Source organism: Dreissena polymorpha, chromosome 6, assembly GCF_020536995.1.
Source record: "Dreissena polymorpha isolate Duluth1 chromosome 6, UMN_Dpol_1.0, whole genome shotgun sequence".
NCBI lineage: Eukaryota > Metazoa > Mollusca > Bivalvia > Myida > Dreissenidae > Dreissena > Dreissena polymorpha.
In genome coordinates this window covers 81,224,100-81,243,417 of record NC_068360.1, presented here as the reverse complement: position 1 = coordinate 81,243,417, position 19,318 = coordinate 81,224,100, and the positions used below count along the sequence as shown (strand labels likewise).

The 19,318-nt window shown below is 37.0% G+C and overlaps 1 protein-coding gene and 1 long non-coding RNA gene across 2 annotated transcripts in view; both read right to left on the bottom strand.

Annotated features, from left to right (window-relative positions):
* The window catches only part of LOC127833978 (uncharacterized), a 36,145-nt gene extending 17,096 nt beyond the window's left edge, over positions 1-19,049 (bottom strand). The window contains exons 1-4 of the mRNA XM_052359504.1: positions 18,874-19,049; positions 16,842-17,631; positions 3,661-4,619; positions 1,663-1,740 (exon numbers count right to left, since the gene is read on the bottom strand). Of these exons, the coding sequence (XP_052215464.1) occupies positions 1,663-1,740; positions 3,661-4,619; positions 16,842-17,176 (1,372 nt within the window). The 5' untranslated portion in view covers positions 17,177-17,631; positions 18,874-19,049. The remainder of the gene's footprint in view (positions 1-1,662; positions 1,741-3,660; positions 4,620-16,841; positions 17,632-18,873) is intronic.
* LOC127833990 (uncharacterized) lies at positions 6,225-7,603 on the bottom strand. The gene is made up of 2 exons (XR_008027716.1): positions 6,904-7,603; positions 6,225-6,256 (listed from the first exon to the last, which is right to left on the bottom strand). It is a non-coding gene; the product is annotated as an uncharacterized LOC127833990 (long non-coding RNA).
* Positions 19,050-19,318: the final 269 nt, after the last annotated feature.

Sequence of the window (19,318 nt, the reverse complement as noted above, 5' to 3'; positions counted from 1 at the left end):
AGGGCTGTTTGTAAAACATGCATGCCCCCCATATGGACTCTCCGTTGTATTGACAGCCATTGTGTGAATATGTTTTTGTCACTGTGACCTTGACCTTTAACCTAGTGACCTGAAAATCAATAGGGGTCATCTGCCAGTCATGATCAATGTACCTATGGAGTTTCATGATCCTAGCCATAAGCGTTCTTGAGTTATCATCCGGAAACCATTTTACTATTTCGGGTCACCGTGACCTTGACCTTTGACCTTGGGACCTGAAAATCAAAAGGGGTCATCTGCGAGTCATGATCAATCTACATATGAAGTTTCATGATCCTAGGAATAAGCTTTCTTCAGTTACCATCCGGAAACCATTTTAATATTTCGGGTCACCGTGAACTTGACCTTTGACCTGGTGACCTCAGATTTGATAGGGGTCATCTGCGAGTCATGATCAACGTACCTATGAAGTTTCATGATCCTAGGCATAAGCGTTCTTGAGTTATCATCCGGAAACCATTTTACTATTTCGGGTCACCAAGACCTTGACCTTAGACTCAGCTACCTAAAATCTATAGGGGTCATCTGCAAGTCATGATCAATGCACCTATCAAGTTTCATGATCCTAGCCATTAGCGTTCTTGAGTTATCATCCGGAAACCATTTTACTATTTCAGATCACCGTGACCTTGACCTTTGATATAGTGACCTGAAAATCAATAGGGGTCAACTGCAAGTCAAGATCAATCTACCTATCAAGTTTTATGATCCTAGGCCTAAGCGTTATGGAGTTATCATCCGAAAACCATTTTACTATTTCGGGTCACCGTGACCTTTGACCTAGTGACCTGAAAATCAATAGGGGTCATCTGCGAGTCATAATCAATGTACCTATGTAGTTTCATGATCCTAGGCAAAAGCATTCTTGAGTAATCATCCGGAAACCATTTTACTATTTCGGATCACCATGACCTTGACCTTTGACCTATTGACCTGGAAATCAATAGAGTCCATCTGCCAGCCATTATCAATCTACCTACGAAGTTTCATGATCCTAAACATAAGCGTTCTTGAGTTATCATCCAGAAACCATTTTACTATTTCGGGTCACTGTGACCTTGATCTTTGACCTAGTGACCTGAAAATCAATAGGGGTCATCTGCGAGTCATGATCAATCTACCTATCAAGTTTCATGATCCTAGGCCTAAGCGTTCTTGAGTTATCATCCGGAAACCATTTTATTATTTCGGATCACTGTGACCTTGACTTTTGACCTAGTGACCTGAAAATCAATAGGGATCATCTGCAAGTCATGATCAATCTACCTATCAAGTTTCTTGATCCTAGGCCTAAGCGTTCTTGAGTTATCATCCGGAAACCATTTTACTATTTCGGGTCACTGTTACCTTGACCTTTGACCTAGTGACCTCAAATCAATAGGGGTCATCGAGTCATGATCAATTTACCTATGAAGTTTCATGATCCTAGGCCTAAGCGTTCTCGAGTTATCATCCGGAAACCACCTGGTGGACGAACCGACCGACAGACCAACCGACAGACCGACATGTGCAAAGCAATATACCCCCTCTTCTTCGAAGGGGGGAGGGGCATTAAAATAGGCTTGTATTTGTTCATACTTTTCAAATTTTTAGTGTAATTCAAACCTTGAACAGTCATGTTACCATTGTCAAAGTCGCGGCCGTCTGGTGCATTCTCCCTCTCAGAGTTAGACTGGGACACCAAGCAAACACCATACGGATCTGTAACCATGGAAAAAGCAGTAAAATGTGCTTGGATTTGGTATCAATAACGGTAAAATGCTTCAGTTGCCAGATGTTGACATTAGTATGTGCACTTTGTACTGGTAAACCTGTTAACCCAGGCAAAGAGTGAGCAGGCTAACATACCATTGTGATATGACTTCTATACGGTTGAAAACAGCCAAAAATTCAATAAACAAATCAAACAAATCTTTAAACAAGGGCTGTTTGTGAAACATGCATGCCCCCCATATGGGTTCTCCGTTGTAGTGACAGTCATTGTGTGAATATGTTTTTTGTCACTGTGACCTTGACCTTTGACCTAGGGACCTGAAAATCAATAGGGGTCATCTGCCAGTCATGATCAATGTACCTATGAAGTTTCATGATCCTAGCCATAAGCTTTTTTGAGTTATCATCCGGAAACCATTTTACTGTTTCGGGTCACCGTGACCTTGACCTTTGACCTAGTGACCTGAAAATCAATCGGGGTCATCTGCGAGTCATGATCAATCTACCTATCAAGTTTCATGATCCTAGGAATAAGCGTTCTTCAGTTATCATCCGGAAACCATTTTACTATTTCTGGTCACTGTGAACTTGATCTTTGACCTTGTGACCTCAAAATCAATTGGGGTCATCTGCAAGTCATGATCAATGTACCTATGAAGTTTCATGATCCTAGGCATAAGCGTTCTTGAGTTATCATCCGGAAACCATTTTACTATTTCGGGTCACCATGACCTTGACCTTTGACCTAGTGACCTCAAAATCAATAGGAATCAACTGCGAGCCATGATCAATCTACCTATGAAGTTTCATGATCCTAGGCCTAAGCGTTCTTGAGTTATCATCCGGAAACCATTTTACTATTTCGGGTCACCGTGACCTTGACCTTTGACCTAGTAACCTGAAAATCAAGAAGGGTCATCTGCAAGTCATGATCAATTTACCTATCAAGTTTCATGATCCTAGGCCTAAGCGTTCTTGAGTTATCATCCGGAAACCATTTTACTATTTTGGATCACCGTTACCTTTGACCTAGTGACCTCAAAATCAATAGGGGTCATCTACGAGTCATGATCAATGTACCTATGAAGTTTCATAATCCTATGCCCAAGCGTTCTTGAGTTATCATCCGGAAACCACCTGGTGGACGGACCGATAGACCGACCGACAGACAGACATGTGCAAAGCAATATACCCCTCTTCTTCGAAGGGGGGCATAAATATATGCATACATTTCAATGATTCAATAGTTAAGCGTGACAATAAACTTCAGTAGCAGAGCTATTGTGTTAACATTTGACATGTTAAAATGCGACTGGTGAGTTAGATATGAATTGAAGCAAAACAATTACACAGATGGAAACAATTGCACATACTGAAACAATTGCAGTTCAATCAACAAGTAAACATATTGTACATGTACGATCATTTAACAACCACAAAATTAAGACCAGGTCAGAAAGTGTCTCTCTCCCAGGAACTCAGTTTCTATTTATAGACATATCATGTAGTGACAGTCAAAATACTTCATTACTCATGTTTAAAAATCAATATTTCTGAATCTTGTTTTGGCTACAATGTACTGTAGCATTCAAAGAGCACATATGAATTATAGAACACATATAATACATCAGCGGGTTTTCTGCCATTACATCTGAATTTTATTTTATTATCATCTCACAAAGTATATAACTATAATTTATATGATTTTTTTTTCAAAATAACAAGATAAAGGCCTAATGGGTCAATATTTGTTGATTAAAAAAATAAAGCCCAATGCGGTTCATTTAGTCGATAAAAATTACCAAATTTGTCGCTGTATGGATTTTAAATTACACAATTTGACTAGACTCCTTTTCCCACAATGAATAGAAAAATCCCTGTACATAATAGGAATGTTAGGATTCTTACCTGTATTATAAGCTGATCTGTCTTCATAGAGTCTGCAGACTAGTTTGCCATTCAGAATGTACTCGAACAGAGCAGTACCAGAGCAGATAAACAGTTCACCCTGGTGATGGGCAATACCATAACATTCATGTTGTAACTTAAGCTTCCTCCCTGGAATGAGCTGGCTTTGGGTGACTTTGATAAACTGGACCTCATGAGTGTTGCTAGCATTCTCATGCACAGCCACAGCAACCTCACTGGGTGTGATGAGACACATGTCATATATAGTAGCAGTCACATCCCAGTAACTTACCACCTGGTACTGCTGGTTCAGCAGCTTGACTTTACCATTTTGCCAGTCTGCGACCAGAACCTGCCCATCAGTCAGAACACATATGCCTGTGATACAACATGTCTTTACATATGAATCACTTGGTATTCTCACATTGTGCTCAGTATTACTCTGGACATTAAACACCTTCCCTGACCTTCCCAGCAGAGTCAGTGCCTGCTGTATTATATGCTTACATTTTATGCTGGCTATAAGGCAGAGCTCCTTATGATCTCCAATTTTCTCAAAAATTTCATGGAAATGTGACAAGTCATTGTGAAGACTGGTGCATTTATGAATAGAACTTGTAACTGACCCTTTAATGCTTATAACTTCATCTTTCATCTCGTTAAGTTCCTTCGCAGTAATAGTATTGAATTCATTCACGATAGAAACAACATTCCTACATGTTCCCACAGAATTATTATCACATTCATCTATATAAGTATTTAAATTGCCACGCATTTGCTCTATCATAACTGCACTATGTTCCTTGTATGTTCTCTGCATTGACTGAATGCTGGCCTCCTGACTGATCTGAAGGCCTATGATTTCTCCCAGGACAGTTTCCAGCTTCACTGACAGTCCCTGTAGGTCTGTGGGCTGCGTGTTAGTCAGCTCATTAATTGGAGTCACTTTACTGCACTGGCTGAACTAAACAATCAATACATGTACATACCAAGGAATAGTCAGTGATATTATGTTATGCTTCAAGCAAGTATACATTGTCAAATAAAAACAAACAAGGAAAATAAATGAAAGCTTTTTTCTTTGGCTTAATATGGACTGGAGGTATATAGATTTGCCCTTTTCCCTTTGTTCTTCCATCTTCGTGACTTTTTTGTTACATATAACTTATATAACACCTATTCCGGCAACTTTACGAGAACAATAAACAGGCATGTGAGTTTGTGCAACTCTATATTTTGGTTCTGTTTTTTTTTCAACATAATTTATACAAAACTTACATTTTAAAATATGTGTCTACTGAAACTTTCCATAAATTATAACCATTGTGTTGTTATATTTTGCACACCTGCATATTTTGATATGTCTCTTTTCAACATGCCCAGAGTAATGACCCCCTTTTAGCAAAGAAATCAAATTTTAAATTGTGTTGTGAGAAACTCAAAGAGTACAGCTGATAGTGGGATGAAATATTCTAAAAATATTACACACCATGTGAAATAGCGCACCTTGATATTTTCGTTTAATTTTGTCTTACATAAGGAGAGTTATGGCCCTTTAAGCAAAAAAATATATTTTGTTAATTGTGAGAAGCGTAACTCGAAAGGATTTTGATAGAAGGATACATCTTCAGAAACATATTGATTGTCAGGTAAACTCACGCAACTCCATATTTTTTTAAATAATTGTTCAACATTCAGGTATAGTGAGACAAATTGGGTTGTAGAGGTATCCATGTACTAAGAAAAAAAAATCCAATTGCTTATATTGTTTTTAAAGTTAGTATTGTTAATGTTGATCGCACTATGCATACTAAAACATGCAAGAAAAGATCATTAATGCTCCCCCACCCCACACAAAAACAGGCATGACTTATTATTAAAGTCTATTCCCAACATTTTTAAATAAGCCAGAGATGAAAATCAATATATTGTTCAATAAACTGACTGGAACTGATTTTTGCAAACACATGCCTTAAGTGTATTAAAATCTACGGTAATTATTGCATGCATTTAATGATGGCACTACTGTAATATATCTGTACAATGTCCAATGTCCTACAGAGTTTTATCATAATTTAAAATCTACTTCAAAGATTGTTAATATGTGTATTACAGGTTCTAAAACTGCCTTCTAAACATTTATAATTTCATGTTATAAGCTTCTGTGACCTTTGACCTATTGACCTCAAAACAGATTGACCTCTTCAGGGGTCTCACTAGGATTTTAAAACAGGAGTCCTGGGACTCCTTACTTGGAAAAAGTGTTCAAAAGGAAAAAATAGGAGTTCCAATGAATATTGCACACATCTTCAAATTTTCAGCAAAATAATCCATTTAAACAAGGGCTGTTTGTAAAACATGCATGCCCCCCATATGGGCTCTAAGTTGTAGTGACAGCCATTTTGTTAATATGTTTTTTGTCACTGTGACCTTGACCTTTGACCTAGTGACCTGAAAATCAATAGGGGTCATCTGCGAGTCATGATCAATGTACCTATGAAGTTTCATGATCCTAGCCATAAGCTTTCCTGAGTTATCATCAGGAAACCATTTTACTATTTCGGGTCACTGTGACCTTGACCTTTGACCTAGTGACCTGAAAATCACTAGGGGTCATCTGCCAGTCATGATCAATGTACCTATTAAGTTTCATGATCCTAGGCATAAGCGTTCTTGAGTTATCATCCGGAAACCATTTTAATATTTCGGGTCGCCGTGACCTTGACCTTTGACCTAGTGACCTGAAAATCAATAGGGGTCATTTGCTAGTCATGATCAATCTACCTATCAAGTTTCATGATCCTAGGCATAAGGGTTCTTGAATTATCATCCGAAAACCGTTTTACTATTTCGGGTCACCGTGACCTTGACCGTTGACCTAGTGACCTGAAAATTTATAGGGGTCATCTGCTAGTCATGATCAATCTACCTATGAAGTTTCATGATCCTAGGCATAAGCGTTCTTGAATTATCATCCGGAAACCATTTTACTATTTCGGGTCAGTGACCTTGACCTTTGACCTAGTGACCTCAAAATCAATAGGGGTCATCCGTGAGTCATGATCAATGTACCTATGAAGTTTCATGATCCTAGGCCTAAGCTTTCTTGAGTTATCGTCTGACAACCACCTGGTGGACGGACCGACCGACCGACACACCGATCGACAGGAGCAAAGCAATATACCCCCTCTTCTTCGAAGGGGGGCATAATAAAGAATGAATATAAAATTATAAACTAGTGACCTGAAAATCAATAGGGGTCATCTGCCAGTCATGATCAATGTACCTATGAAGTTTCATGATCCTAGCCGTAAGCGTTCTTGAGTTATCATCCGGAAACCATTTTACTATTTCGGGTCACCGTGACCTTTGACCAAGTGACCTGAAAATCAATAGGGGTCATCTGCAAGTCATGATCAATGTACTTATGAAGATTTTTATGATCCTAGGCATAAGCGTTCTTGAGTTATCATTCGGAAACCATTTAACTATTTCGGGTCACTGTGACCTTGACCTTTGACCTAGTGACCTGAAAATCACTAGGGGTCATCTGCAAGTCATGATCAATCTACCTATCAAGTTTCATGATCCTAGGCATAAGGGTTCTTGAGTTATCATTCGGAAACCATTTTACTATTTCGGGTCAACGTTTCCTTGACCTTTGACCTTGTGACCTAAAAATCAATAGGGGTCATCTGCGAGTCATGATCAATCTACCTATCAAGTTTCATGATCCTAGGCCTAAGCGTTCTTGAGTTATCATTCGGAAAACATTTTACAATTTTGGGTCAATGTGACCTTTACCTTTGACCTAGTGACTTGAAAATCAATAGGGGTCATCTGCGAGTCATGATCAATTTACCTATCAAGTTTCATGATCCTAGGCCTAAGCGTTCTTGAGTTATCATCCGGAAACCATTTTACTATTTCGGGTCACCGTGACCTTGACCTAGTAACCTCATAATCAATAGGGTCATCTGCGAGTCATAATCAATGTACCTATGAAGTTTCATGATCCTAGGCCCAAGCGTTCTTGAGTTATCATCCGGAAACCACCTGGTGGACGGACCGACAGACCGACCGACCGACATGTGCAAAGCAATATACCCCCTCTTCTTCGAAGGGGGGCATAATAATACAAATGTTTGTTTCATTATTAAAACCCCCAAGTTTAAAATGTACATTAGGAATCCCATTCATTTTTATTTCTCTTTATTGTTACTTGATTAAACAAGGGCTGTTTGTAAAACATGCATGCCCCCCATATGGGCTCTCAGTTGTAGTGACAGCCATTTTGTAAATATGTTTTTTGTCACTGTGACCTTGACCTTTGACCTAGTGACCTGAAAACAATAGGGGTCATCTGCCAGTCATGATCAATGTACCTATGAAGTTTCATGATCCTAGGCATAAGCGTTCTTGAGTTATCATCCGGAAACCATTTTACTATTTCGGGTCACCGTGACCTTGACCTTTGACCTAGTGACCAGAAAATCAATAGGGGTCATCTGCCAGTCATGATCAAACTACCTATCAAGTTTCATGATCCTAGGTATAAGCGTTCTTGAGTTATCATCCGGAAACCATTTTACTATTTCGGGTCACCGTGACCTTGACCTTTGACCTAGTGACCTAAAAATCAATAGGGGTCATCTGCGAGTCATGGTCAATCTACCTATCAAGTTTCATGATCCTAGGCATAAGCGTATTTGAGTTATCATCCGGAAACCATTTTACTATTTCGGGTCACTGTGACCTTTACCTTTGACCTAGTGACCTGAAAATCAATAGGGGTCATCTGCGAGTCATGATCAATCCACCTATCAAGTTTCATGATCCTAGGCGTAAGCGTTCTTGAATTATCATCCGGAAACCATTTTACTATTTCGGGTCACAGTGACCTTGGACCTTGTGACCTCAAAATCAATAGGGGTCATCTGCGAGTCATGATCAATGTACCTATGAAGTTTCATGATCCTAGGCCTAAGCGTTCTTGAGTTATCATCCGGAAACCACCTGGTGGAAGGACCGACAGACCGACCGACATGTGCAAAGCAATATACCCCCTCTTCTTCGAAGGGGGGCATAAATATCATGTAGAAAAAGAAGAGTCTTAATCTTCCTAGATGTAAACATAAGCATTTTGCATGCCAGTAGGTCAAAGCATTCTCTAGATATCCTGTGGAAACGATTGGTCTACAGACCAACCGACAAACAGACCAAAGGACAGATGCAAATCAAAATAACCCCGCATCTTAGAAGAGGGCCCTCTATTTCTAAATAAAGTCTCAGTATAAACAATCTAGCCTGTGTTTAGCGGCTTATGACATGCCACCTGGTCTATTATCTCTCAATATGTTTTGTTTAAGAAATAATATTTTTTTAACAGGTTTTGTTGTTGAATAACCCACAGTAAGGAGTATAGATGCGTAAAAATTAAATCACGAGTGCGAAGCACGAGTTATTTGATTACATGCATCTATACTTTTACTGTGGGTTATTCGACAACAAACCATCATAGAAAAATATTATTTCGATTCTAAGTTCTAACACGATTCTGATTGATTTAGTTCAAGCTTTTGGTCATGAACTATATTTTTCAATACTCCGCCTTTCTTAGTACAAAGTTAACTATTTAGTGACATCATTGAATTGTACAAACATGTGACGTCATTTTCATTCATAAATATTTTGAAAATGACGTAACTTTCATTGAGAACAACAATCCTAAAAACTAAATGATGTCACGTTTATTGATGCTACTGAAAAGCCGCCATGCTATAAATGTTTTCTTAATTACGTTTCTTAACAAATAACATTCTTTGCAGGCGTGGTTATGCCACTCTTCACCAAATATACAATTTGTTGTTTCATTACATTTATATACATGTACATGCTACATTTATTACATTTATTTTTAGAGCCAGTTTTAGCATGTGCATTTTACTGCAATAGTTTCTTTATTTATAAGGAACTATTTTCAACACATTAAGCTCCGCCCATAATTTATTGCAGATTAACCCAAAGTTGATTTCTTTCTTTGTCTATAGAAAACAAGTCGCAGGCCGTGTAAGAATCTTATTTAACCTATAGTGATTATTATGCTTATGTTATCACATGCTCTATTCGTGGCAAACAAAAAAGAGGCCAGTGTTACATGTTTTAAAGGAGAATCCAAGAGATTGGCCTATTGTTTATTTATATGTGATATTGAAATTTCATCAAGTAGTTAACCTAAAGTCAATGATTTTTTTTTAAGTTTGGGAATATATGAGTAATATTTTGCTATTTACTTTACACTAAACGAAATAAGAACAAGAGGGCCTGAAAGGCCCAAAGTCCCTAACCTGAGATAACAAGATATTATTGGGACAAATCTTCTTACCAATTTAAGTTTCATGAAGATCAGAAAATAAATGTGGCCTCTTGAGTGTTAACAAGGTTTTACTATACACATGTAGCCATATATAGAAAAATGTCCCGCCCCGTGGCTGCCATGTTTTTCAACCAACCGGCATAGTTTTTTAACTCTTCCAAGATATTATCGGGATGAATCTTCTGACCAAGTTTCATGAAGATCGGACAGTAAATGTGACCTCTAGTGTTAACAAAATTTTACTAAAACCATATAAGGAAAAACGCCCAGCCCCTTGGAAGCCATGTTTTTCAAGCAAATATAATTATTTTCAAACTCATCCAAGATACCATAATCATTGAGACCAATCTTCTGACCAAATTTCATGAAGATTGGACAATAAATGTGGCCTCTAGAGTGTTAACAAGGTTTTACTATAGCCATATTGGGAAAAATGCCCCGTCCCTGGTGGCCATGTTTTTAAAGCAACCAAAACCATTTTCAAACTCATCTAAGATATCATTGGGACAAATCTTCTGACCAAGTTTCATGATGATTGGAAAATAAATGTGACCTCTAGAGTGTTAACAAGATTTAACTATAGCCATATAAGGAAAAATGCCCCGCCCCCGTGGTGGCCATGTTTTTCAACCAACCAGCATTCTGCGGCGGGGAAGGCGAGTTGTACTCGCTAAAACGCTCTACGTTCCGCCGAATTGGCTAATACCCGCGGCGTTTATTACTTAAGCCTAGTCGGTAAATGCAGACAATTTCCGTTCTTATCAGGACACCGCCACGCGACACTGCGGAAGCAGTGTGTTACTGTGCATGCCAAAAAATAAAAACACTGTAATTAAAAATTGTTTAAATACTGTGGCTTATAAAAATAAAGATAACTGTATAAACAATAGGGCCATGATGGCCCTGTATCGCTCCACTGCTGAAAAAAGGCTGAAAAAAATATTCACTGCATGTGCAAATACTTAAATATAGGCCCTATTTAAGCACATGTACACTTTTGCAGTGTTCTGCCGTGAATTTTTTTCTGTTGGGGACAGGACCCTTTAGGGTTAAAAAAGTGGAGCCAAAAAGGAAAAATATGGGGACAGAGAAATATATTTGTAGCAGAATTTAATTTTCAGAAACTAATTATATTTTACTTGCACTCTTAAATTTGCTTGTTTTCTTCTTACAGCAAGTCCACAGGACGTAACATTTTAATTCAACCATGAATATTTTAAAAACTTTTTTAAACTGTCAAACAATAGTCAACATATTTACAAAACTTTCAACAGATTTATGGTAATTGAACTCAGCATTGCGAACTCAGCATTGCGTGTCAAAGTACTCGTTCGATAATAAGAATTACCGATAGTAAAGGCTTTTATTGATCTTTATGAACAAAGTGTATGCCATTTTGTTGTTGTCAAACAGTGACAAAGACAATTTTTGAAGCCAATTTGCTAGGAACGTATGTTTAGGGCCAGGGGTAGACTTTTTTTGTCATTGCTAAACAATGTTGGGACTTGGGAAGACTCTGTTGAGGTGTTGTTATTATTATCGTCATATTTTCTATAATTTTACTTGCCGGAGGACAAAAACTAAAATGGATTTTGTTTTCTTCGGCCAGTCACTTTCAGCCATTTTGATTGGTTGTTATAATCTCAACTTACAAATGCAATAAAGTGTTATTAAAGTAAATTTACCATTGGCTGCAATATGACGTCACGTCCAATGAAATAATTCGTTTTGATCGATTACTTTACCGACTTACCAATTGAATTGATTAGTTTTTATTACTAATTCATGTGCGCTCGCGGACCCATATACGGAACGAGAGCGCCGATGGCGCTGAAAGCATAGTTGCAAGATACAGGGAAGTTGCTGCTGAAGTAAATGTTTAGGTCAAAATATACTAAATAGTTTCCTTATATGTTTCGATGTAAAAGCGACAACTTTGAGCGAAAATAAATACAACATTTTGCACATAGAGACCCCCATAACCATACCTTTTCTTGACGGGCATTCTTAGTTGAATCGATTTAAGCAATAAAAAAGATATGTCATGTTAAAACTAAAAAAGAATTCGACTCAAATCGAATTCGACTGTTTTTGCGCCTTTTTTTCGGCCGTTTTCTAGTGGATTGTAACCTTTTGCAGTGCCATTTTTTACTTTAATCTCCAACTTTATCCTATTTCAGGGATTTAGTAGTGAACACCTATGCTTACCCTATCCATATCTCCAAATGATAAAACCAGAACAACAGTCTAAAGTGTATAACATGCCTTCGAGGAAAATATGATTTGTTTAGAGAGTACAGCCCTTCATGACTCGATTATTAAGTATCCTTCATGACTCGATTATTTAGTATATTGTAACCTTAACGATTGCTGACATCTAGAGTCGCCCCCCCCCCCTTGTTACCAAAATGTTCTATTTTTAGAAACGGGAATTCCAAACAGTGACGAATGTGAATGGTTACAAATGACATAACTATGAAAATAAATACGTAGAATTACATTATTTCATGCATACCATTATGCAACCATCCATTTTCTTTTCAGACTTGATACATTAACAGCTTTCCATTTAATATTTTACAGAAACAACACTTGTCCTGAATTCGCGTGAATCCATTAAATCCGATGCCACATTTAAACCGTTAGCTCTACTCGTAACGTTAATTTCTGGCTCAAAGTAAATCATTTTAACTTCAAACATTCATCGTACTCCGCCATTTTTTTACACATTTTCAAAGAATAAAAAGTGTTTTATGCCCCACTTCCTGCTGAGAATATGTTTTAATTTCTATTTATAATTAACCGATGAAATGTTACGTATCCTTTAACCATGGCCTTATGAATTCAGTTATGTAAACATTTGACCTCTCACAAAACAGTAAACAAAGGAAATAGAAATTAGGTGTGAGGTCACTATCAACAAGAACAGAATTGTTTTACGAACAAAATTTGTTTTAGTTTCTTAGAAGGTTTTTTCACGTAAAACGGTCTTAGAAAAATTCACTAAAAACGGTGTCAGCAATATTCTTGGAAGAAGCTAAAAGCTTGCACCTATGCTAAAAATGGTGGGGACAAATCTTTTATTTTAACGCCAATGACGCAAGGGCGCATCCACTGCAGAACACTGCTTTTGTGACCCCCTGGGTTTGGTCAATTTTAACCCCAGGGGCATAATTTGAGCAAACTTTGTAGAGGACTACTATATTTCAATACATGTACATACAAAATATGGTAGCCCTAGGTCCTAGAGTTAAGGACAAGAATATTTTAAAAGTTTTCACAAAATAAGCAAGATATAAGCGTACATAATGTTCAATTTTGTGACCCGCGGGTCAGGGTCAAATTTGACCCAAAGGGCATAATTGAAACAAACTTGGTAGAGGACTATAAGATGTTACTGCATACCAAATTTGGTAGCCATAGTCTGAATGGTTTTCGACAAGAAGAGTTTTAAAGATTTTACAAAATAGGAACTTTATAAGCGTTTATTCAATTTTGTGACCCCCCAGGGCAGGGTCAAAGTTGACCCCAGAGGCATTATTTGAACAAATTTGGTAGAGGTTTATTAGATGTAACTACATACCAAATTTGGTAGCCCTAGGCCCAATGGTTATGGACAAAGGTTTTTAAAGTTTTCACAAAATAGGCCCCATATAAGTGTATGTTCAGTTTTGTGACCCCCGGGCAGGGTCAAATTTGACCCAAGGGGCAGAATTTGAACAAACTTGGTAGAGAACTATTAGATGTCACTACATACCAAATTTGGTAGCCCTATGCCTTATGATTAAGGACAATATGATTTTTAAAGTTTTCACAAAATAGGCACTACATAAGCATATAATCGATTTTGTGGCCCCCCCCCCCCGGGCTGGGTCAAATTTGACTCCTGGGGCATAATTTGAACAAACTAGGTGAAGGACTATACAATGTAACTACATACCAAATTGTGTTGTCCTAGGCCTAATGGTTATGGACAAGGATTTTTTTTTTACAAAATAGGCATTATATAAGCATTTGTTCAATTTTGAGACCCCCGGGGCAGGTTTAAATTTGACGCAAGGGATAATATTTGAACAAATTTGGAAGAGGACTATTAGATGTCACTACATGCCAAATTTGATAGCCCTTGGCCGGATGGTTATCGACAGAAGATTTTTGAAGTTTTCACAAAATAGGCCTTATATAAGCATAATTATGTTCAATTTTGTGATCCCCAGGGCAGGGTCAAATTTGACCCCAGGGGTATAATTATAACAAACTTGGTAGAGAACTATAAGATTTAACTACATACAAAATTTGGTAGCTCTAGTCCCAATGTTTATGGACAAGATGATTTTTAGAGTTTTCAAAAAATAAGACCTTTATAAGCATATATTCAATTTTGTGACCCCCGGGGCAGTTTCAAATTTGACCCCAGGGACATAATTTGAACAAACTAAGAAGAGAACTATTACATGTCACTACATACCCAATTTGGTAGCCCTATGCCATACAGTTATGGACAGAATGATTGTTAAAGTTTTCACAAAATAGGCCTTATATAAGCATATGTTCAATTTTGTGACCCGCGGGGCATAATTCAAAACTTGGTTGAGGACTATAAGATGTCACTACATACCAAATTTGGTAGCCCTAGGCCAAATGGTTATAGACAAGGAGTTTTGTAAAGTTTTCACAAAATAGACCCAATATAAGCATATGTTCAATTTTGTGACCCCCCCCCCCGGGGCAGGGTCAAATTTGACCCCATGGGGCATAATTTGAAGAAATTTGGTAGAGGACTATTAGATGTCTCTACATACCAAATTTAATAGCCCTAGGCCCAATGGTTATGGACGAGATGATTTTTAAAGTTTTTACAAAATAGGCCTTATATAAGCATATGTTCAATTTTGTGACAAAAAACAAAAATTCTTTATATTTTACGGAGTACACTTCATTCTGAATCGTGATATAACTTGTCAGGTCATTCATGTATGTAGAACAATATATATGCATAGTTAGGCAATCTCAAAACACATTATTTAACTATTCATTGCAATATGTGTTACGGCCATTGATATAACAAAATACATTATTCAATTTTAGTATTTTTAAATGCGTTAAACGTTTTATCCGAAATCATTTCCAGATTTTATTATTCAAGGAAAGTTAAGAAAATTTTAGCAACAAATAAACATTTCTCGTGTATTTTGTGTACAAATGGAAATCATGCGAAAATGAGACTTCATGTACAACATCACGTCATTCTTCATCGGGGAAAGCGTGGACTATATTATATTATTATATTTATTGCTGAATAAAAACCTCGTAATATTATTGTATACAGCTATACTTTTATTCCCTGATTGGCTGATGCGCTTACCAAGAAGAATTTTATTAACAGCTGGAAAAATCAATATTGGCCACTTGCTGAGAATTTCATTGAAAACAGTACCTCTTAGGCGGAGATAACGGTCTGAATAACCCGATTTACTGTTGACATTTGTACGTGCTGTGTATAGTAAATAGAGTACATGCGGATTATTGGACGTCCAAGGGACTTCCACTATTTGCATAATGGACGTACAGTGGCAAGTGAAGGAGTTTATTATCACTTATCTGTTAAACAGGCCCCTTTAGTTGCCATGGCTATCGATTCCAGTTCGCACATGTGTTATACATGCAGATACGCACCTTTTTAAAGATTATTTAGATCTCGGTTTCGATTGGAAATATTCACGGACCAGTGGATCACCTACGCCTACACCTCCCCCACTTTCTCATTGATTCTGGATGAATTGAGAGATCGACCTCCGGGGCTTAAAAAAAGCCGACACTTCCGGAAAAAAACGGAACACTTTTAGCCATGTTACTTTCTTTAAGCCTTTACTCCTTTACCGCAAACCGTACGTAGTTCACTATCACGACTTTCGCTTTACGACATCTACCGTAAATCGTACCTATTCCATCATGTTGCACAACAGCAGAAAAGCCAAGAAATGTTGATCGTTCAACATTAACATAACATGTTGATGAAAATAAGAGTTGGAATAATGTGTTTCTCTCTATGTATTTTATATCGCGATGCGGAATGAAGTGTATATGTCACGTTTTAAATTCAGTCGTTGATTTGACATTATAACTTAATATGATCGGTCCTGGCAGTGATTTTTTTACAAATTTTCTCATCTGAGTCCTGGGAAGTCCTCCATAACCTGCAAATCTACCCTACAGTATGATTCCCCGAATCGAAAAACAAGTCCAAGTATTAAACTTTATTTATTTTTTTAGAAAATACTATGCATTTTTGGGACGCACATAACTCAAAACTTTGCATCCCCAGAGATTTTTGTTAGTCCAGGACGCATGAGTCGCAGGTCAAAAAATTACTGTCCTCAATGCTCTCAAATCGCGTCGCGTGATTTACGCATGTTCAATGGGAATTCCCCCATCCCACAATTCAATTTGTATATCCACTTGTGTAAAATGGCGGATGTTTGTGTTTATGAAATTCTTTGACACATTCATTGTCAATATTGGCAGTATTTTGGTTTTGAAAATATAAATTATAATAATACTTGATTATCCGGTAATGGATAGAGTTGGAACATGCAAAGATCTATCAATATAATATGTTTATTTATAGATTTAAAGAACATGTTTGCATCCATCAAAATCCCAATCGGTAGGGTCTATTAAAATTATGAAATAAAAGTGGGACGTCCAAAATGTAAGGCTTGAAAGTCGGGACTTCCAACTTTTAAAAGCTAGCGGAAGCGCTGTTAATTATGAATAACTGAATGAATATAAATTTGTGAGATACCTGTGAATTGTTCCAACACATGCAGAGCAGCACAGCTGACGGTGGTCATGGCAAAACTGTGTCAGTGTTTCATCCTCATGCACCTCACACTTCCTGAGAAAATCTTCCACCGTCTTAGAAACTGGCCATTTCTTAATATCCTCCCTTCCACATGTCATATGTTTTGTAAACAACTGACTATGCAGGATAACACATTTTTTACAATAAAACCTTAAACATTTTTCACAATAAATGTCTGCAGATTCCGTAAGATTCTGCTCTAAACAACATGTGCAAGAAAAGTATTCAACCATACGCAAACGTTTTGGAACCGAAGACAATGAACCTGTAGCCATTTTGTTACTGTTTATAAAGTTAAAACCTTTTTGTTCAAATCGTTCAAGTATATTTCTTGTAAAATATGAAAGAATTAAAGCTAGTTCCAAAAGTTTATCAACCTTAGAAGTTAAATTAACACTGAAACGCAGATAAATTCAAACACAATACATGTATGTGCGATAAAACTTTTCAACCATAGGCCAATGTTTCACAACAAAAAACAAAAAACCTGTTGCCAATTTGGATACTCTAGTGTATGAAGTTTTACATGCTAAAGTAGTTAAAGTATAATTCTGTTAAAATAGTTCATTATACTGTAACCCGGATGTATCCCAAAAAACAAGACAACATCATCAATAAGATAGTTCACAGTTCACTTCTGTTATTAATGTAGGAATGCTTTTCAGTCAATAATGAAATACATGCAGACGAAAATTCAAATAGCAGTTAATCCCACAGTATAAATCAGGATCTGAAATATATAAAACAATAAAATACTAAACAATAGTTTTGTTCTAGTGGCCTTAAATGTGTTTTTTATATGACTCAACTACTCATATAAGATTCTGGTATAACAATTACAAAATACACAAAACCAGGGATCATATTTTCCCGCAACATCAATCGGTCCGGATATAAATGGGAAAAAGTATCCGAAAATGTATATCCGAAATCATGACAAATTACGTTAATATATATATACCATTGATTTTGCCATTCATGAACGTGGTATAGATCTAATAAATGTAGGCATTTTTTTAAACGGAACGAGTTTTCTCAACTGGTTTTATCATTTGGTATTTCATTGTTGTTTCGTGTGCTGTTTTATCAGACTTTTTTCATCGTTGTCAATATTATTAGTCTGTGTAAGTCTATACCGATGTTTTAAATTGTTGTCGATTTGATAATAGCTTACAAACATGCACTGAACCAAACAAATGTCTGTGCGTAGGTTGGCTACTGACAACAACAAACCAAATATTTAAGAAATAATTTGTTGTCAAATAACCCACGGCTGATAGTTTAGATGCGTAGGGATTTAATCACGAGAGCGAAGCATTTGAAACCACGCATCTTATTTTCCGGTCGTGAGTTATTCAACAACAAAGTATAAAGTACACGAATTATTTCGATTCTAACACGGCTTTACTAAAGATTTATTCAATGTATATTATTTTTCTTGTGTACTATTTTATGTGAAGTTCCGCCTATAAAAAAAAACTTTCGGCTGTTCTGTCGATCAGATCCGCGACTTTCATTCATAATTATATTACCGGATTATTACGCTGGTGGAAAATGTATAGGCATGTTTTGTTTAGTTACAGCGCGTGCATTCAGACGCGTCTTTTCGGATGTGCTTTAATCCGCTGTTCACAAGTTTTTTATTCTTGGTCTGACGTGCAATAAACCGGTCCTGACCGGTTTAGAGACTGCAGGGAATGGTTTATCACACCTAATCGAGATAAGAATGTCATAAGGGTGTGTTAGCATGTACACTGTGTAATCGATTTCATGACATGGGAATTTTAATAGCAAACAGAATCGGACCCACTGTTTGGGATTTTCAATCAGTCTTTCATGACGCTAATCGGTCTAGGACCGACAAAACCGAAAATAATATGATCCCTGCACAAAACGCAGCATCAAAAACCTTACAAATAATGAGTTAAAAATATTTCATTTAACACATTGATACAATTTCTACAATTCTTACCAATTTATGGAACTGAGTCCCTTTCTCTTTCACTTTAGTCTCTACTCTTTCAACCTGCTGGTGCTGTAAATTAGAGCATGCAAACAGATATTATGATGTTTCAACTGAATGTATAGACCAGTTGACGAGTGACGTCACGCGCACCTGCAAAGTTTAGACTCCGCCCACTGGTTGGCAAAGAGGTAAAATTCATATAAGCGCATATAGAGAATGTTGACAAAATCAGGTTTTTTTGCCACTTTTTGAGAAGATAGTCCATGGCTTTGGAATTGGGAATTTTATCGGCATTTTCATGAAATTGGGAAAATAAATTCATTAGCCTTTTTATTCCAAATGAAAAGTCCACTGATTAGGGAAATACTAAATTTGCTATAACTCTTTATAATCATTCAAATTTAAAGAACAAAATCATGTAATACTTTGTTAGATGTAATTGAATAAAAAT